Source organism: Marmota monax, unplaced genomic scaffold (assembly GCF_021218885.2).
Source record: "Marmota monax isolate L192 unplaced genomic scaffold, Marmota_monax_Labrador192_F-V1.1 WCK01_AAM20220418_F8-fsc00052, whole genome shotgun sequence".
NCBI classification, from domain to species: domain Eukaryota; kingdom Metazoa; phylum Chordata; class Mammalia; order Rodentia; family Sciuridae; genus Marmota; species Marmota monax.
This window is the reverse complement of record NW_026693473.1, coordinates 2,587,890-2,610,189: the sequence shown is the minus strand read 5'-3', so window position 1 is coordinate 2,610,189 and position 22,300 is coordinate 2,587,890. Positions and strand designations below refer to the sequence as shown.

General features: G+C 33.2%; 1 protein-coding gene across 8 annotated transcripts in view; it reads right to left on the bottom strand.

Moving 5' to 3' along the window:
* Window positions 1-22,300, bottom strand: part of Stxbp5l (syntaxin binding protein 5L) — a 350,200-nt gene that overhangs the window by 82,803 nt on the left and 245,097 nt on the right. For 6 of the 8 annotated variants that reach the window (XM_058583478.1, XM_058583479.1, XM_058583477.1 and 3 more), the window contains 2 exons: window positions 17,700-17,851; window positions 14,986-15,057 (listed from right to left, as the gene is read on the bottom strand). In XM_058583478.1, coding sequence (XP_058439461.1) covers window positions 14,986-15,057; window positions 17,700-17,851 — 224 coding nt within the window. The remainder of the gene's footprint in view (window positions 1-14,985; window positions 15,058-17,699; window positions 17,852-22,300) is intronic. The other 2 variants (XM_058583481.1, XM_046457989.2) reach the window with 1 other exon arrangement.

Sequence of the window (22,300 nt, the reverse complement as noted above, 5' to 3'; positions counted from 1 at the left end):
TATGTAACAATGTATTCCATTGTTATGTACAACTGTAATGCACTAATATGAACAAAAATTATAAAAATGTGTTCAGAATTTCCAATAGGGATCAATATCTAATTCAATTTCTTTTGTGGTCAGATAGCAAATTTTGCTTCATTTCAATTATCTGTAATTCACTATATCTTATTTTATGGTTCAGTCTATTATTATAAAAAGCTATATATCTACTTGAAAAGATATAATTAATAATATCAATCAAACATATTAATAATATTAATTAAAGATACTACTATTAATTAAATATTAGTAATATTAAAGATATAATTAAAATATAATTAAAAATATTTTAAATTTAATATCACAGGTATCTATTTATGCGTGTTTAGGTTAACTTGGTCAAGAGAATTCCTTACGTTGTTTATATCCTGAAGAATTTTCATTTATTTATACTATCAGTTACTAAGGGGAAATGATGAATTCCCCAAAATGATTGTAGATTTCTTGATTTAAATGGTAGTTTTAACAATTTTTCTTTATGTATTTTTAATATTTTTGTTGACTGTCTACAAGTAAAAGAGTTTCAATATTTTTCTGATAGTCTTTAAAAATTTTTAACTACTTCTCTATCTCACTGCCTCAAAATCCACTTCATCTTAACATAGCCAAATATACTTTCTTTTTTTTTTTTAGAGAGAGAGAGAGAGAGAAGAGAGGGAAGGAGGGAGGGAGGGACGGGGAGAGAGAGAATTTTTAAATATTTACTTTTTAGTTTTTGGTGGACAGAACATCTTTATTTTTATGTGGTGCTGAGGATCGAACCCAGTGCCCCACACATGCCAGGTGAGCGCACTACCGCTTGAGCCACATCCCCAGCCCCCCAAATATACTTTCTTATGGTTAGTTTTTTAATGAAATTCTTTTACTTTCAATCTATTTGGGTTTCTATATTTAAAGTGCATCTCATATAAATAGCTTGTAGTTGGATTCCTATTTAATCTTGTCTCATAATCTCTGCATTTTTCTTTGTAAATTTTATTCTACTAACACTTAATATAATCTTTGGGTTAGTTTTGTATCCATATATTTTTATTTGTTTTCAATTTGTTCTTTATGTTCTCCCCCAATCCCCATGCCTCATTTCCATCTTTTGAGAAAATAATTTTAGTATTCTATTTTGTCTTCTCATTGACTTTTTAGCTACAGTCTTCTATTTTATTTTTCTAGTGGCTTTTCTATGGGTTATAATAAGAATACATAGTTAATCACAGTCTACCTTTAATTATTTTTACACCACTTCTCTTAGCATAAAAGAAATTTAAGACATTATATATACTGTTTACATGCTACTCATGATTTGTGTTTTTGTCATACATTTTACTTTTACTCATTATAAACCCTATAATATACCATTTTATAAAATAAATGTACTTTTAAAGAATTTAAGAAAAGATAAAATGTTTCATATTTACCAAAATATTTATTCTTTCCAGTGTGCTTCATTCTTACTGTATTTCCAAGTCTCAATCTGTGATTATTTTCCTTTAGCTTCTAAAAACTTCTTTACCATTTCTTATACTGCAGGCCTACTAAAGACAAATTCATTTATCTTCATATTTGAATGACATTTTTGCTATATATAGAATTCTGTACTGATAATTTTTTCAGTTTTTGTGTTGTCTTTGGCTTTAATTATTTCTGGTGAGAAGTCATTTATTAATCACATCATTGTTACCCTGTAGGTGGTAGGTATATTTCTCTGTTGATTTTAACATTTTCTTTTATGTTGGTTTCAATGATTTGACTATGAGTTCTTGCGTTTTTATTTTATTTTCCTATGTTGGGATTTTCTGAGCCTCCATGTCTTTCAGTTGATGTTTTTCATCGAATCTCAAAAACATGCAGACACAGTTACTAATGCCTGCTTCCTTTTTGTTAACTTTTTAAAATACGGTTCTTCTGTTTGGGTCATTGCTATTGATCTGATTCAACATATCATCAGAGCAGTGATCTTTTGATTTCACATATATTTTTCAGTTCTGTAATTTGTTTGATTCTTTTCAGAGTTTGTTTTCCTCCTGAAATTCCCAAACATATTTACCCACTTTAATTCACTTTTCCTATTTTTTTCTTATAATAGTTCTTTAAAAGTTCTTGACTGCTTATTTTAATTTGTGTTATCTATGAGTCTCTTTAAATTGGCTTTCTTTCTCCAATTATGTGTCATGAATTTCTGCTTCTTTGTGTGTTTTTTATTTTCTGATAGCATGCTATATATAAAACAGTGCTAGAAGCTGAAGTTTCCCTCAATATATGTTTATCATTTTTTTGTTCATTTCTTTGGTAAGTAGCTTAAGTGAAGTGTAATTCAATTTTTACAAGGCATTGAACTAAGGTGGAATTGAGTCACAACTTTAATTGATTAAGATTTTTAATTTCAAATTAGTCCAAGAATGTTTCTCTTTGTTTTTACAAACTGTTTACATGTTGACTTACCACACTGTAATGCATTAATCTGTACAATTAAAATAAGAAAGGATAATCAGAGAAATATGAGGGCTCAAGAAAAAATTATAGGAAAAAGATTTTTCTTTGCTTTTAAAGTTAACACTTGAAATTCCACTCACGTTTTGCCAAGGTGCTAACTGCTGATCTCAGTATTTGTGCAGAGACAGGGCTGGGATATTGCTTTAGAGAGTTTTAATTAATATTTTGGTTAAATTATATAATAATATCAGAAAGGCAAGCCCATTAATATTGCATGAATTTCTCTGATTTCACAGTCCCACCTGCATTGCCACTTTGTCACAAGAATTTCAGGAGTGTAAGTAAGGCTTTGGTAACAGTAAACTGTGAACTTGAACAACTGGTTTTTGTATTTAGAGCTCTTTCAAAGTATAATCCATAGGCCAGTCCAGAAAATAATCTTACAATTTTTTTTTTGTTTTTAAATTCTTTGCAGTTTATCCATCTATGGAAGGGCCACTCCTTTCCCCAGGTATGGAGACATCTGCAGCTTCCTTCTCACTTATGAATAATTCTTCCCTCTCTAGCATTTGGTTAATAAGGCATATTTGAATCTAACACTCTTCAATAGCTCTATAAGAAAGTATAATTTTATTTTTATCATTAATATCACAGAATTTTATTACTGTTGCTAGCACTTCCTTCAACATCCTATCGGGAAATAGAAAGCTCCTTGTTCAGGTATATTTGCAATCTTGGAAATACTGTTGTCATGGTATAGAGGTGTCCCCCAAAAGCTCATGTGACAGGTGCAAGAAGTCTCAGAGATGAAATGATTAGATTATGGATCAACTAGGTGATGATTGTAGGCAGGCAGGGTGTGACTGGAGGAAGTAGGTCCACTGGAGGTATGACTTTGGGGTTTGTATTTTCCCCCTGATGAGTAGAGCCATCACTCTACTTCCTTGTTGCACTGTCCTGACCTGTTTTTCTCCCCCATACCTTTCTACCATAATGTTCTGTTTCACCTTGGGCCCAGAGCTAGGCAGTTGGCTGACTAGGGACTGAGCCTCTGAAACCATGAACCATATTAAACTTTTCCTCCTCTACATTTTCCTTGTCAGGTCTTTTTTCAAAGAGATGAAAAAGATGATTAAAACAGAAACTGGTACTGAGAGTGGGACCATGGCTGTAACTAACCAGTCCATATGATTCAGAATCCTTTAGTGCTTTCTAGTGGGGTGGAGAAGGGATTTTGAAAAGTTTAGATTTGCAAGGTGGAAAGGCTTTAAAACATTGTAAGTGGAGTTTAATAGGTGATCTGGTGGGAGCTCAGAAGACCAAAATGGTGATAGAACTGTGGACAGTAAAAACAGGGCCCATGAGGTTTCAGAGGAGGATGACTCTACTGGAAATTGTATTAGAGGCATTTGTGTTACATGCTAGCAAATACATTATCTACATTTCCCCCATATCCTGAGACTTTCTTTGAAGCTGAATTTAAAGGTCATGGGCTAATTAATCTGGTGGAAGAAATGTCAAGGGAGCACAGTATTCAGATTGTGGCATGGATATTATGAGCAGATTTTAGCTAAGCTTACTATGATAATAAGGAGTAGAAATATTTTTGAAAACTTGAAATTTGGTCAGAAAAGTGCAAGTAAAACTGTGCCTAAGGAAGCTGTTAAAAAGATTATAGCCACTAAAGAAATGCTAAGTACTTTACCCACAAAGAATAGGACAGGTGGCTTGAGGGCACCTCATAATTGGCAAGACCACATCCATCTCAGGCTTACAGTTATAAAAGTACAAATTCCTTTGAAAATAGACCATAGGGGCAAACTGCTTGCATAAGAGGACCTAGGAACTTGTTTCGTATGCTCAACCACCAAGGTACTCAGAGGCTGCTGCAGCCATAATCCCTGGAAGCTTGGTTACTTCTCAAGATGGCAGCACACCTTGGTATCAACCATGAAGTTTTACTTCATATATAGAAATGCAGGATATTGGAGTTAAGAGGTCATGGAGGCTTCTTCCCAGATTTCAAAGGAAGGCCTGGGAGACCAGGAAGTGTAGCGGTGTCAGAGTCCCTGTAGTCTGCCCTTGAGGGCATGATGCATAAAGATGTGAGAAGAAAGCCAAATCTGCAATGGAGACCCCTGAAATTAAGAGAACCAGTGATGTGAGATGTCTGTGTAGGAAAGCTGCAGGAATTGATAAGAAACAAACCAAAAGAGAGGCCACATGGGGCTGCAACTATTAAGGTCATATGGCAGAGGTATATAAGCCCTTGTGAGAGGACATCATGATGCCATGACATGTGCCCCATTTACTAGATGTGGAGCTACTGGATTTGTTTTCCCAGTTGAATATCAGCCTTTTTTGGCCCCATCCTTCCATTCTAAGCCCCTATTTCTTCCTTGTGGGGTGGAAATGTTTACTCTGTGCCATCATACGTAGATATATGTGATGTGTTTTTGATATTTACAGTGAAAACACCTGTGAGTTTACCTTGAATTTCAGAAAACTTTGGTCTTGGAATTTTGGGTAATAATGGAACTATTAAGACACATCGGGCCTCTTAAAATGAACTATATGTATTTTGTACCATGAGATGGACAGGAGCTTTTGAGGGCCATGGGTGGATTGAGGTATCCCCAAAGGATCATGTGTGAGACAATGCAGAAATTTTCAGAGGTGAAATGATTGGATTATTAGGTCTAACCCAATCAATGGGCTAATCAACTGATATGGATTAACTGTAGAAAGATAGGTGCAGCTGGAGAAGTAGGCCACTGGGGACAAGACTTTGGGTTTATGTTTGTCCCTGGTGAGTGGAGTCACTGCTTTGCTTCCTGGTAACCATATCCTGAGGTGCTTTTCTCTGCCATACCCTTCCACCATGATGTTCTGCCTCACCTTGGTCCCAGAATTGGTCAACAGTGGACTGAACCTCTGAAAATGTGAGCTCAAATAAACTTTTCCTCCTTTATATTTTTCTTGTCAAGTCTTTTAGTCAGAATGATGAAAAAACTGACTAAAACAACTGGGAAAGAAGGTTTGAAGACATGAGGAATCAGAGGAATGGAAATAGTTAATCCATTACTGACACTAGTAGTTTATTAAAGTGTTCAATAGACATGCTAAATAATTGTGTCTTTTTTAATAATAATTTTTTAAAAATATTTTTCTAGTTGTAGATGGACATAATACTCTTATTTCATTTTTATGTGGTGCTGAGGATCGAACCCAGTGCTTTCATGCGAGGTGAACACTCTACCACTGAGCTACAACCCCAGCCCTAATTGTGTCTTCTTAATAATATACTAAGCATTAAGTGATTAAGTTTTCCTGAGATTATGTGAACAAAGTTATAATTGACATCTGAGTAAAGAAAAGCATATTAGCTATTAAACTTGAAAGGTTTTGTATAGTGATTCACTGGAAAATATATAATGAATTCTGGTTAGAACAGATACAGAAATTGTATGGTAAATAACAATGGAAGACATAATTCCCTTAGCTACAGTGAATTATATCAACTTTTATTTAAAAAATTAAGTATACATATGCCTTAATTGATAATTTCGTATTTTAAATATTGAATTGTTAATTCTAAATAAAATCAGTATTTTTAAGGAGACTTATATCCAATATGTCAATACATGCATCCACATGAACAGTCTACCCTTTTAAGGATTTTCTTACCAAATTACTATTCTCCAGATAAAACAATTTTCTCTGAATGTTTTAAATTTGATTGAAAATGTAGCCAGATAATATTTTGTTGCAGCAATACATGGTATATGTAGATTCCAGTAAAATATCCCTCCTCCTCAGTTGTGACAATCAAGTGTTTGTATGCATTGCCAAATGTCCTCTAGGAGATAGTGTCATCTTTTGTGAAACATTACTGCTTTAGGTTTTATTGGCCTATTTTATTTGGTTTACTCTCAATGATATTACTGCTAACTAAACTATAGAAAGCTAACACATACTACTGAGCAATTATTTCCCTTATTTGTATTTCTTAGTTTCCTTTTATAAATTTGAAGATCGAACCTTATATTTTTTCTACTAATTATAATTCAGTGTAGTTGCTTTTCAATATAAAGCTTTGATATAAGAAAATTTACATTGTAAAACCAAATCTAAAAAAAAGGAGGTGGGGCTGGAGCTGTAGCTCAGTTGGTGGAGTGCTTTCCTAGCACATGTGAGGCACAGGGTTCAATCCTCAGCACCACATAAAAATAAAGGTATAGTGTCCATCTACTATACATAGTAGATGGAATGAATATATATATATACCCTACTAAAATATAGAACTGAAAATCAGATGTAAATATAGAACTGAAAATCAGATGTAATAATCACTTGTTTCATATTTCAAACAAATCATATACTTTTCAATTTATCCATTTTCTTTTCTGTAACTCTCTTTTTTATTTTATCTTTCTTTAGTAATTGAGAAAAATCTCCTATTTAAATCTCCTAAAAATGTCCTATTTAATGTCTCCTATTACATGTGCTGATGATTCCCAACCCCTCTCAACTTAAGATTTTGCTCCTTTTATAATCCCCTCTCTTCCTTAGCACAATTCAGTCTCTCTCCCTTTCTTTTTTGATCATTCCATATTCATGTAAATTAAAAATATTCTCTTCCTGCTAAAATTTAAAATAAAAAACATCAACATGCCTCTTCCTTTTTTTTTTTTTTTTTTTTTTAAACTCAGGGGCATTCAACCACCGCCTTATTTTGTATTTTACTTAGAGACAGGGTCTCACAGAGTTGCTTAGCACCTTGTTGTTGCTGAGGTTGGCTTTGAACCTGCAGTTCTCTGTCTCAGCCTCCTGAGTCACTGGGATTACAGGCATGAGCCACCATGCCCGGCTCCACCTCCTCCTTTTAATACCTTATTTCAATGTAGGTACTGGCCCATTTTTCTGTATCCCTTTATAACCAAGTGCTTTGAAAGAGATATTTATTTGTGCTATTTCCTCACCTGCCCCTCTTCAATCTAATATTATTCTGGCTTCCATCTCACTACTTTTCTAAAACTAAAACTGTCTTTTTGAAGGGTTACTAGTAACCACCACAGTTTCACCCATCATCACATTTCTGAGCTTATGCTACTTAAGTGTAACTTTTCATGTAGCTAACCACTTCTAGAAATATACCTCTGGCTTTTGGTTTCTGTGGCAGTCTCTCCTCAAATTATCTCTTCTCCTTGAGAAGTTCTCTTCTTCTTGAATTTAAATGTTGAAATTTCTGATGTTTCTATCCACAATCTCCAACCCCTTTCCTCCTCATCTAGGTTATTTTATTTATTCCCATTAAATACCATGTATATGATGAGACTCAAATTATAGCCTAGAACTCTTATCTGATATTCATAGTTGTTAAACTATACAGTTGACATCTCCACATGAACATGTTACAGAAATAACAAAATTTAACATGTCTAATATTGACTTTGTGCTTCCTAGTAAAGCTCCCCCCATCTCAAGCTTCATTGTCTTTGTAAACAATATCATGACATGATCAGTAGCTAAAGTCAAAATCTGGGAATAATCATTAATTCCACTTTCTTATTTCTTACACTGATTCGTAATAGTAGCTCTGTAAATGCTGTTATCCTTGAATTACCCTTTCTCTTTAATAACAATTCTCTTACCCCAGTCAAGAATATGCTCATTTCTTGTCTTTAGTGCAATACTGAGTTTCTAACTTGTATGATCTTTTATGGACCCATATTTTCTTCACTCAGCAGCATGCATACTATTTTTAGAACACAAATGAAGCATATAACTCTCTTGCTTAAAGCAAGAGAGAATTTCTTATAACTGCTGCAGGAGTTTGCATTATCTGGTCACTGCTCATCTCTACATCATCTTTTTTTCCCTTTCACACACCATACTCCTATTCTCTCTGGCCTTTTTTCTATTTCTAGATGATAGTTAAATCCTTTACCACCTTAGAACCTATTTATAAGGTATTCTGTATGCCTGGAATGTAATGATCCTTGTTCTTCATATAGCTAGTGCTTTTAAAAAAAGCTTCATTGAGATTTAATTGATATATCTATAAAATATATAATTTGATAACCGATCATATTTATATACCTAGAAAACGATCTGTATAATCAAGATAAAAAGCACATCCATCATATCTAAGAATTTTGTGTGCTATTTTGTAACCCCTTCTTCCTGCCCTCCCTATAAGTGTCCCTTCACATCCCTAGGCAACCAATGATCTGCTTTCTATCACAATGTATTAGTCTTCATTTCCTTGAATTTTCTATGAATGGAATCAATATTATATCCCCTTTTATTCTGATTTCTTTGCTTTTCTGATTATCAACACCAATCTTTAATGTTTAAAAATAATTATGTTATCTTAATCTTTTTTCAAACAAACTTTTTTTGAAAATGTCTGTAAAGTCATTGTAAGCATGAGTGAAGTACTAGTTTCTTTCAATCAGTACTCTCTTGGTTGGAAGTGGAAACAAAGCTTTGACTAGTTTTTTCTTATCTTACAAAGCTTTACTTCAGTGTTTCCTCCTTAGAAGGGGTTTCCCTTGACAACATTCATTCTTCTCTATCATAGCATTACTACCATTTTACAATTATAATAGTATATCTATGTATTTATTTATCTGTATATTGTCTGTAATAAATGGAAGGAAAATATGTAATTGTTTACTCATCATTGTGCACTTAATGCCCAGAAAAATGTTTGACACAGTAACTGTTCAATAAATACTCTTTGAAATTTTTCCCCTTAAGACACTCCTTATTATTTTTCTTTTCTTCCATTCTTGACCTTCTCTATTTATTTTGTATTATTTATTTATTTTTCTCTCTTTGCTAGTTCTGTTATTTTTATCTTTCTCATTATTTTTTCCCTTTATTTTTTTGGTTTGTGTTTTTAAGACCTGCTATATTTCCACAAATTGAAAACCATGAAGTGAAAGAGGGAAAATATCAATGAAAAAGCCTGAGGCTCTCCAAAAGATCCTCTGTTGCATAACTGAAAACTGATGCACAAGCAAATTTTTCTGACAATGTTCTACATTAATCCTAGTTTTCAAACTTCCTTTGACTCAACTGAGTCAATTCTTATTTATCGAAATTTCTGTTAAATAAATAGGGCACCATCCATTGAGGCAACGAACTGAGTTTTAGCTTTAAGCTTCCATACTTGGTTATGACACTGGAAAGGTTATTTAACCCCACTCTAGGTTTGTTTCATCATACATTGTAACAATAAAGAATACCTATTATCTATAGAAGTTCTTTTATAAATATTAATCCAGAAAAGTTCAACTCTCCAGGAGAGAGAGGGATTATGATTTTTACTTTATTTATATTTGGGAGGAAAAACGTTGTGATTAAATATCTTCCTTTAAGATTCCAAATATAATAAATAGAAAAAGTAGAATTTGATCTAAATCTTCTGTCCATGTATCTGTCACTCTTTCCAAGGCATTTCACAATATGTATAATCTATAAAATCTAGAAACTTCTTCTCAGCTATATAACTATTATTTTAGGATCTGAAAGATTTGCAGATGATAATTTAATGACTTAGGGAAGGCAGCCTAGCCTCTTGGAGCCTGACGTAATTAACGGGTGATCATCAAAAGATGTTTCTCCAGAAATGAAGTAACAGGTTCAAAATAGAAATGTGACATCACAAGAGCAAAATCAACATAATAGAGTGAAGTGGAATAAAAATATAGTTTTTAAAGAAAAATAAGGAAATTTTAAAGGTCATTATGTTCAATCTCATTTTAAATATGTCAAAACAATTTCAAATTGTTTCATTTTTGAATATGTCGTTTCATTCACAGTAGTTAAAATGGGGGGAAAAAGTGGTTACTGATTATAGAATAATGGATTTGGTTTTCAATGTGCCTAAAACGTTAAGAGGCCCTCATAGACATATGATCACACAGTGGAAATCATATGGATTCACATTAGTATTAGGTGTAGTTTGTTTCTCATTTATTCTGAATGACTTTAAGGAACTAGTTTCATCTCTTTCAACTTCAGTTTTCTCATTGATAGAGAAATATACCAATGATATCCATCTGCCTCAAAGGGTTATGATGACTATTAAATAATATAACACTGGATCAAATTGCCTAACACGATCTCAGAATAGAATGAACTCTCATTTGAAGTGGGTTCTGTCTCTCCAAATAGGGATAATGCAACTACACTTTTCTGAAACTCAGGAAACAATTCCTGAAAAGGCTTCACTGTCCCTACTATAATAGTGTGAGAATATACAAATGTAATCATATTATATTAGCCAACATTTAAATTTCAAACTATATTTTTATAAATTTTTTTAATTTAAAAAATATTTTTAGTTGTTGATGGACCTTTATTTTATTTATTTGTATGTGATGCTGAGAATCGAACCCAGTGTGTCACACATGCTAGGGAAGCACACTACCACTGAGCCACAACCCCAGCTCCGTAAAATTTATTTTTAAAAGCAAATTCCAGGACATTACCATTGAGTCATTAAAAATCAGACCTTTGTCACAATATATACTGTTAATCATCAAACGAATACTGCACTATCTGCTTTCAAGTCATAGGGCTTATCTGAGTGTCCATGGAGACTACTGGTAAAATATAGAGGATCTCTTTGTTTCTTGGACTCGATTTTACTTCTACTTTGACATGTTAGGTCTCCAGTTACAAGAAATAATGACTGCTTTTGCAAAATTCTTGTGAATCTAGTAGTGAAAGAAATTGTTCTTTTATTTATAAAATTTAAAAAGTTGCCTAGCTATTCCTGTGAGAGAAAAGAGCCTGCTGCCATGCTGTATCCTACTATCATCATCACTTACTCACTGAGCTCATGATTTGTACAAAAATAATACAAAAAAATAAAATTATTTATCATTTAAATTAAAAATTTAACTGATACATTCAGATTCTTGTCATGCATTTGGAAAGGTAAAGCCATACAAATGAATTTAAATGGTGCAGATACTACTGTGTACAAACCTGTACACTGCAATCACTGTAGGAATTTAAGCAAAGGAACTGGCACAACAGGGCTTTGATGGTAGCAGGAAAGGCTCATTATCGAAAGTGAAATTTGAGCAGGGTATTTCCAGAGAGATATGAATAAATCATAAGAGTAGTAAGATACACTTGACTTGAGTGAAGTATTTTTTAAAATTTATTTTTTGTACTAACTAGTTACACATGACAGTAGAATGTATTCTGATACATCATACATAAATGGAGTATAACTTCTCATTCTTCTGGTTGTACATGATATAGAGTTATACTGGTCACATAATCGTATGTTCACATAGGGAAATAACATCCAATTCATGTTACTATCCTTCCTACACCCATACCCCCTCCCCTCCTTTCACTCCCCTCTGTCTAATCCAAAGTATCTCTATATTTTCTGAGCTTCTCTGCCTTGTTGTGAATTAGTATCCACATATCAGAGAAAACATTCAGCCTTTGGTTCTTTGGGATTGGCTTATTCGCTTAGCATGATATTCTCCTGTTCTATCTATTTACTGGCAAATGCCATAATCTCATTCTTCTTTAAGGCTGAGTAATATTCCATTGTGTATATATACCACAATTCTTTATCCATTCATGTGTTGACGGGCACCCAGGTTGGTTCCATAGTTTAGCTATTGTGAATTGTGCTGCTATAAACACTGATGTGGCTGCCTCACCGTAGTATGCTCATTTTAAGTTCTGAGTGGGATAACTCAGTCAAACGGTGATTCTATTCCAAGCTTTCCATAGTGATTGCACCAATTTGCAATCCCACCAGCAATGTATGAGTATACCTTTTCCCCTACATCCTCATCAACACTTATTGTTGCTTGCATTCTTGATAATTGCCATTCTGACTGAAGTAAGATGAAATCTAGTTTTTATTTGCATTTCTCTAATTGTTAGAGGTGTTTCAGTTTTACATATATTTGTTGATTGATTATCTTTCTTTTTATGTGAAGTGACTGTACAGTCCCTTAACCTATTTATTGATTGGATTATTTTGTTTTTCTGGCTTTAAGTTTTCTGAGTTCTTTATACACCCTGGAGATTAATGCTGTATTTGAGGTGAATGTGATAAAGATTCTCTCCCATTCTGGAGGCGCTCTCTTCATGCTATTGTTTCCTTTTCTGTGAAGCTTTTTAGTTTGATTCCTTACCATTTATTGATTCTTGATTTTCCTTCTTGTGCTTTAAAGGCCTTGTTAAGGAAATCATTTCCTAAGCCAACACAGTAGAGATTTGGGCCTACGTTTTCTTCTATTAGGCACAAGGTCTCTGGTTTAGTCCTTGATCCACTTTGAGTTTTGTGCAGGGTGAGAGAGAGGGGTTTAATTTCATTTTGCTACATATGGATTTCCAGTTTTCCCAGCATCAATAGCTGAAGGGGCTCTCTTTTCTCCAATGTATGTTTTTGGAATCTTTGATTAATATGAGATAACTATTTTTATGTGGGTTTTTCTGTGTCTTCTATTCTGTACCATTCGTCTACATATCTGTTTTGGTACCAATACCATGCTGTTTTTGTTACTGTGGCTCTATAATATAATTTAAGGCCTGGTATTGTGATGCCCCCTGCTTTACTTTTCTTGCTGAGGACTGATTTGGTTATTCTGGGTCTCTTATTTTTCCAAATGAATTTCTTGACTGCTTTTTCTATATCTATGAAGAATGGCACTGGGATTTTAATAGGAATTGCATTAAACCTGTATAACACTTTTGGTAATATGGCCATTTTGACAATATTAATTCTGCCTATTTTCAGTGGGGTATTGCTACAGGAGAGTGGTAGAAAATCCATTTAAAGATGTAGGTAAGAATTATATTTTAAAGGACCTTTAATGAAGGTTTAAGAATGCTGATTGTTTTATTCTGAAGGGAATATAAACTTATTAAATATTTCTCAAAAAACTTTTTTAATCTTTATATCACTGCTGATACTATGGAATTCTCGAGAACTAAGAGCCTACTTTTGCTCCTTATTATCAACCCCAATTTCTTCTTACCATAAAAGTACCACATATTTATATGAGAAAATAGAGTAAACTAAAAGAAGAAATTTATAGGATCCGAGCTAACATTCTAGAAAATTTTCTATATCTGTGTATATACATACAAAATAGGGGGATTCTATCTTCAGAAGGCCAACCTGGGATTCAGAAGTTGTGGGGAATATATACAGGAAAGGTTTTAGATAGAAACCCTCTGTGTGTTTTTAAGGGACTGATGTCAAAGAATGGTATAGAACAGAGATCAGAAAAGTTTCTGTGTAAATAGTAAATATTTTAGGCCTGTAGGCCATATGGTTTTTGTTGAAATTACTCTTCTTTGCCATTGTAGTGTGAAAGCAGCCACTGAAAACATGTAAATGAATGAGTATGAGTAGGCTCCCATAAAATTTTATTATGGAAACTAAAATTTCAAAAAATTTTCATATGTGAGGAAATATCATAGTATTTAATAAGTTTCTGTTTTAGGAGCAGGTCAATACTTGCTCCGTGTTTTTTACACAGGTCCCAGGAACAGAGACAGTGGGAAGTAATCAAAAAATGGTGTGCTGCTAGAGTATAAAACTAGGGAATATAAATCACCATCTGGGCACTTTTAGAAAAATTCAAAGGATTTCAAAGGAATAACTTCCTTAATCTAAGGCACAAATCAGTAAAATTTTAGGTTTTACAACTAATGTGAATGTATTAGTTTTATAAACATGTTGAGGCCTTAAAAAATTCAGGTTATATAACATATTGATTAACATAAGGTAAACATTTTTTTCATGTCAATAAATATTTACCTGTAACATCAATAGTATCATTTGCATTTCCAGTAACAGATACCCTCGGTCCCTATGCTTTCTGCACTAGTTTTTAGTGCTTACTCTAGCCATCTTCAAATCTTAATTTGCTAATATAGGAAATGTTAACATACACTCTTTTATTTGTGGGACTTTAATTTCTCTGTTTCACAGGATGATACCTAAAATCACTACAGGAATGTAAATTTTGGTATTCTATCTTAATAAAAAGCATTAGAAGTTAGGAATGCCTAGTTATCTCTAAAAACTACAAGCAAATATTGTGGCACTGTTAAAATAATGTAGTAAAATGGCCAAAGCACAAGGCTTCCAAAATAAGAAAACATTAAATTATTATTGATATGGCATATTAGATATATTATATCAGGACACCATTACTCTCCATCCTCAAAACAGAAAATAATGACTTTTGGACTAATAGGACATAGACTGTATGGTTTGAAATAAGCACTTAAACAAAGGATATGAATAAATGGGTAGATGACAATAATGATTTGAAATACTTACATAATAATTTTTATTAAAATTATCAGGTTGCACTTCAATAACAAAACAAAAATTTACATGCATGCTGAATGTGTTTTTAAAAAACACATTATTGAGCACCAATGTACGGATTTTATTCAAGCACTGTGACTCAAAAATGCTATTTGTCTAACCTTTTTAGAACTTACTCTGATAAGAAGTACGGATCCGTTTCGTTAAATCAGGATAAAAGTTAGACAGGCCACGCATGCAAAAGTTGTCTTTGGAACATGCCAGAACACCAGCATCAGCAGCAGGCAGGGGAAAGAAAGAAGAATAGTCTAAAGTGAAAGGAAGTGATATCATACCAGAATCTAGAACAGCCAAGATGAAGAAATTGCAGCAAAATTAGGTAATCAAATCAGAAAGGAGATATTTAAAAAATCAATTAGAAAGTAAGAGGTGATAGATGAATGATGAGGATGCTGTAGCAATTTTATTTTATCAAATGTCTTACAAAAAATTGATGGCATATTTTTCTTAAATGTTTTTACATAGTATACATACTTGGCTTGTAATAATATATATAAATTGCTTCATTAATATCAAAATGATTGTCTTTAATGCTTCTGCAATTAAAAAGAAAGCTTAGGGATTTTAGTTTTTAATCTTTATTTTTATAATATGAGTACTCAGAGTATTCATTTTGTTTTTCAGTACTAGGGATCAAACCCAGGGATAATCTACCTATGAGCTATATCGCCATCCCTTTTTGTTTTTTTGAGACAGGGTCTTGCTAAGTTGCAAAGGCTAGCCTCAAACTTGCCATCCTCCAGAGTTTCTGGGATTATAGACATGTGCCACCATGCCCAGCTCACTATATTAATTTTGTAAACTAAAATAAAAACCAAGTTTACAGCTTCATCACAGTTTTCCATATTCTAAAGTCATCATAATTATTGATGTTCAAGAAGTTTAAATTATAATTTTCCTTTGTCATAATATTCACTTTTTCAACCCACCATATACACCCAGCACTTCCAGAAAGCAAGTATCTTAGATGCTATCAAAGGGTCCACAGTTTTTATGACTTGAAATGGTACTTTCAGCACTGCAAACAGCAGCTACTAGCTGTTCAAACCTTCCTGCTCTAAAAGCTCTTAACTTTCATAAATCAACCTTCTCTTTCCCACGATTGAGAGACTCTTATGGTACATACGCACAATTTCTTTTATTTTGTTTTTCTTTCTAGCAGTCCTAAAATATTGATAACAGTTGAATTCCTAACAAAAATGCCTCAGGTTTAAAAGATAATTTTGTATCCCTGAAAATGATCTAAGCTAATAATTTAGAAAGCAGTGAAGTTTATCAAAAGGCTAATAAAGGAGAAATTTTTAAAAAAATCAAACTTTTTAGTCTAAAAGGAAAATTCTTTTATCACACTCAAAGGTTTTGACATACCTGTTATTTGGAAAATAAAGTGTAAGATTTTAAATTTTTATTGTAAAATATTCTTTTTTAAAAATGTTTATTTTTTTAGTTGTAGTTGGACACAATGCCTTTATTTATTTATTTTTATGTAGTGCTGAGGATCTATCCCAGGGCCCTGCACGTGCTAGGCGAGCGCTCTACTGTTGAGCCACAACCGCAGCCCCTAATATTCTTTTCATGGATTTTTTAAAAAAAATTAAAGCTTTGATATCCTATTGGTTATTTTAAATAAAGAATAGTAGAAAATTTAAAATAATTGTCTAAACACATAATTCTATAGAAGCATTTTTATCTGCAAACCATTTCCCTAATTTCTACCAACTATAGACTACATCAATGGACAAAAAAATACACAAAATTTCAGCAATGTCTATAAAGCCAACTATTTGGATATATACCGAAATTCCAATAAATTTTGATAATTTAGGATATCAAACTATGGCAATATAATCTAATTAACCACAGAATTCTTTTTTTTATAGTTGAATAGGCCAATTTGTCTTGTCAAGAAAGATGCTATTTTTCATAGCATTTAAAAATGTTAATGAATAATATTTACTGTGCTTGTTAAAATATTTCCAACACAGTCATCATCCATCAGGAAAAGGTCACAGCTATAATATAGAGTTATTTTAAAATATTAAAAGAAGTGAATGACCTTAAGCTACCTTTTATATGTGTGTTTGTTATGTTGGGGATCATACCAGGGCCTCGTTCATGCTAGGCAAACACACTATCCAGCACTCTACCACTATTGTAAATTATCATGTTAAAACGGGCAAAATATATTACAAGTAAGTTGACAGCAGCTTCTTTTGGGGGGGGGTACTGATATATTTTTAAAAATATTTATTTTCTAGTTTTAAGTGGACACAATATCTTTATTTTACATTTATGTGGTGCTGAGGATCGAACCCAGTGCCCTAAGCATGCCAGGTGAGTACTTCACCACCAAGCCACAACCCCAGCCTGAGTACTGATATATTTTTAATTTATAAAGAGGGACTCACTGAGTTGCTTAGTGCCTCACTAAATTGCTGAGGCTGTCTTTGAACTTGTGATCCTCCCGTCTAAGTTGCCTGAGCTGCTGGGATTACAGGCATGTGCCACCATGCTTGGCCAGCTTTTTCAACTAAAGAACTTGATTTTCACAGCATTTCAAAATTTAGCAGTTTCTTATTTTCTCTTCTTTCTTAGGAACTTAACCTAAGAAACTTGAAATGCTTCCTAACCTAAAAAAGCAAACTTTATATACCTCCCTTGCCCTTTCAAAGATTCTCACTGTATTTCTGCCCAACACATTGTATTACATGGTAGTATAAATCATGTTGGTTCATTTTATAAAGCATTTGAATAACATCACAAAAGATAAGCAATCTGAAAAAAATGGTGAACAAATCAAGTTCATAACCCAGCTTGTTTTCTTTCCTACCTGCAATGATCTGCTTGTTCTTTCGAGGAGAACGTGGTTGTCTCTGATATAGGTCACTTGATCTATAAAGGTCAATGGTCCCCATGCTTAACAGAACTGTCTTCTGTATAAAATCCACCACAGCCAACCCATTGCAGTTTCCAAAGGCAACTCTAAGAGACAAAAAATAAAAATAAAAAATGCAACTAGAATATATAATAGTCATGAATATTTTTGTCCTTTAAATTAAGTATAAGTTTACTGAAAAATATTGTCTAGGGTAGAGGAGGTTAAGCGGTATGGTATGTTAATCAGGAAAGGTTTGCCTTTACGTTGGATAGAATGACTTAGTATAATAACCATGAACATTAACTACAAAAAATAAGGATGACCTGTAAGAACATCTTGTCAGGTAAGTAATTACTACCCAATCTGCTGTTTAACTTGATCTATTTGTATAGTAGAATGAAACAGAATCATTTTAGTATGCAAGGAGCACAGAGGTCAAGAAAATCCACACTTTTATAGCTACAAAGTCTTTATAAATAGATACCTTTCTCAAATAAAATTGTTATTGTTATGCTCCAAATTATTTTCTTAGAGAAAAACTAAAATTAACTTCATATATTTAACATTTTTCTACTATAATAGACATAAGGAAATACACTCATTCACAATTTTTTTCTCAATTTTTGCATGTTATCCCACTTATTAAAAGACAAACACCATTTAATTAGCTCATTACCAGAATTTCCTGATTTAATTAAAACAGTTCTCCTAAGGAGATATTTTAATCACTTGAAGGTATATTTTACTATACTTCACTGCATAATTGCCACAGCATAATTATTTAACACTGTTTTTTCAGTTCAAAAATTGGTTTATAACTTTTTACTTCATAATTATTGCATGGTATAATTCTGTTTGTCATGCTGATTAAAAGTAAACAGAGCAGCAATATATTTACCAGTGGCATGTGGATGTGCATTTGTGTTATTATGCCCTGTGAGCCAATCCACTGCCAGAATGACTTGCCCCAGCCAGTGGTTCTGTCACACAGCAGAGAGCCGGCCTGCCAACACTAATCTTCTAAGAAGGGAAATTGGGAAGTCTTAAACCCCAACTTTAAATTTGGTGAGCAACACAATGAAACAGAAAGGACTCACAACTCATGGCCCATACTCCCACTCTTAGTTCATACCTCAAGACGAAACTAAAAGAAAATCAGTTGGGCACAGACAGTGAACACATATGTTCATCGACTATTTTGTCCACCGTAGTGGAAGTGACTCCTTAATTTCTTAACATTTCACTGATATTTTTCCTTTTTGTTGTTGCTTGTTTTGTTTTACTTTTTGTTTTGGTTTTCTATATTGTGTTTTTGTTTTATTTGAATGTGTACTGATTGATTCAAGGATTTCTATACATGTTTCTCTCTCCTTATTTCTAGCCTTTTTAAAACTTTTATTTATTTATTTTTTGAAGGTATTATTTTCCTATGCTCTCTATTTTGAGGGTTAGGTCCCCCTGTCCCTGCCCAGCCCCGTGATGCTAAGGATTGAATCTAGGGATAGGGGTTTTGATTAGCATATTATGATTTTGTTTTGTATGATCTTTACCACTACTCTATGTCCCTTGTCTCCCTCTCTTTTTTCTATTGCTGACACTCAATTCCATTCGCTCTCTCCTCCTTTAAAGTCATTCTTTTTTTATTCCATTGTGCACATATGCCACATTTTCTTTGTAGTTGTACACAATAACTTTATTTATTTATTTATATGTAGTGCTGATGATGGAATCCAAGGCCTTGCATGTGCGAGGTGAGGGCTCTACCACTGAGCCACAACCCCAGCCCCCTCTCTCCTCATTTATGTGCTAGATTTTTCTTCCCCTTTCACATTGACAACAAATCCTTGTGAGGAGCGGCAAATAAATTATTGCTTTGAACTCCACAGCCTTGGATAGGTAGACTGCCCTTCTGAATTTCTTTTGGTACAACTGTGCTGAAAGACATGCCCACTTGCAGGTGGTCACTGTTAATGGGGCAGATTCTATGCCTGGTGTGGAATTTATGAGTTTGATAGTTTTGAATTTAGATGCCTGCCAGCCTTGGGTAAAAGAGATACCAGTGTGCCTAAACAGCTTTGAGGTGCCAGCTGCCTGGAGGAGGAATTACTGTGCAAGTGATAAGCCAACCCAGCCAATTCCCCACAGCTTCTCCTTTCTTGTTTACCTTGAAGAACCCCATGTTACAATAAATTCCTTTGGTGTGTTTTGCTATAAATAAAGAATTCATGGGCTTTTCCCTTTGTTAGAATCAGATCCATCAGGTCTTTCCCACCTGTCAAGTCACTGCTTTCAATATATTTCTTGTCCTTTGTGTTTATTTCTCAATAATAATTTCCCAGATTTAAAAAATAATATTTTTAATGTTTTTTTTTTGGTTGTTGTAGGTGAACACAATACCTTTATTTTTTATGTGGTGCTGAGGATCAAAACCAGTGCCTCACGTGTGCCAGGTGAGCACTCTACCACTGAGCCACAGCCCTAGCCCACTTTTCCATATTTTTATTTCCAGTTGGCCCACACTCTGAGAGTTACTTATTTCCTCCCCATGAAGGCTATGGGTACAAATCCTCTGTTATCAAAGCATCTGCCCTATGCACATTTTGAAACTTTTCTACCCTCCTATTTCTTCTTTCCTCATACTCAACTCTATCCTTAACAGCTCATAATACTAATTGATATATATAATATCTTCCCCTACCATCAATGTCACAGCAATAATTAATAAGGCAGAAATCATAGATAATACCTATTGTTTAATTTTATACCAAACATAATTCATGATTATTTACTGTTTTTACTGATGGAAATTTCTGATCCTACTATTTCTACATATTATACCAATTAACATTAAATATGAAAATAAGAACTAAAGACCTGGTCTATTGCTATATATTGTTTGCATAGATTAAAGCTATCATTGGGCTCCCTCCCAATCTGTGAGGTACTAGTAACAGAGAAAGCATTATAAACTCATAAGATAGAAACTTTACAGCACCATATCCATCCAGATATATGGGTAAACCCACAAACAACAAGAAAAAGTAAAGGAACAAACAATCCTAAACAACAAAAAACTGATACTACAGTTTAGAAAATGTCAGGGATGGAATTCAGAAAGTTCAAAATTAAACAGATCTATGAGGTAAATGATGAAGAAATTAAATCAGAATGAAAATACAGAATGAAAAAAAAAATCGCTCTAATAAGGCGATAGAGATCCTGAAGAAGAATCAGTCCGAAATCCTCTAAATGAAGGAATCAGAAAAACAAATTAAAAATTCATTGGAAAGCATCACCAACAGAAAAGACCACATGGTCTTTGAAACAATGAAGACAAAGTATATAATCTTGAAAATAAAGTTGTTAAGATGATAAAAAATGTTAACAGACCATGAATAAAATTCCAAGATGGATAAAATGAAAAGACTAAACTTAAGACTTATTGGGTAGATGAAAGCTCAGAGTTAAACCAAAGGAATGCACAGTTATTTTCAATAAAAATTTCCCAAGCCTTAAGAAAAAACAGAAAATCAGGTACAGGAGGCATACAGGACCCCTAAATATACAAACCTACAACAGACCCACACAAGAACTTATTATAAAAATGCCTAACATACAGATTATAGAATTTCAAAGGCTGCCAGAGAAAAGCAGCAGGGCACATTTAAAGGGAAACCAATACAGATCTCAGTATTTTTAAACTCAGACCCCTAAAGCTGGGAGCTCTTGGAATTATATATTCCAAGCTCTGAAAGAACATGGACGCCAGTCAAGAACACCATACCCAGTGAAATTAAGCTTCAGAATAGAAAATGAAATAAAAACCTTCCATAATAAATAAAACTTAAAAGAATTCACAAATAGAAAGCCTGTACTACAAAACATACTCAATAAAATATTTCTTGAAGAAATGAAAACCAGCAAAAGGAGAAACTACACTACAAGAATAGTCAATGAAAGGATAAACTAATTCAAATTAAAAACTAGAAATAAATCAAATGATATAGAATAAAAACCATATCTCAATAATAACATTGAATGTAAATGGCCTAAACATATCCATCAAAAGATATGGACCTGCAGATTGGATTAAAAAACAAGTCTCAACAATATGCTGTCTCCAAGAGACTCACCTCATAGGCAAAGATTACCACAGACTGAAGGTAATAAAAGAATGGGAAAAAAACATATCATTCACATGGATCTTATAAACAAGCCAGAGCTTCTATCTTCATATCATATAAAGTAGATTTCAAGCCAAAGTTAATGAAAAAGAACCAGAAGGACATTTCATATTGTTTAAAGAAAATATATATCAACAACACATAACAATCCTTAAGTATTTATACCCCAAACAGTGTAGCAACTACATACAAACAAACCCTTCTCAATTTTGAAAATCAAATGGCCACAACAAAAAAATTTGGTGACTGTAATATGCCTGTTTTATGGAATAGATCTTCCAAACAAAAACTAAATAAAAAAGCTATGAAACAGAAAAATACCATTAATAATTTATGTATATTGTAGATATATGTATACTATTTCATCCA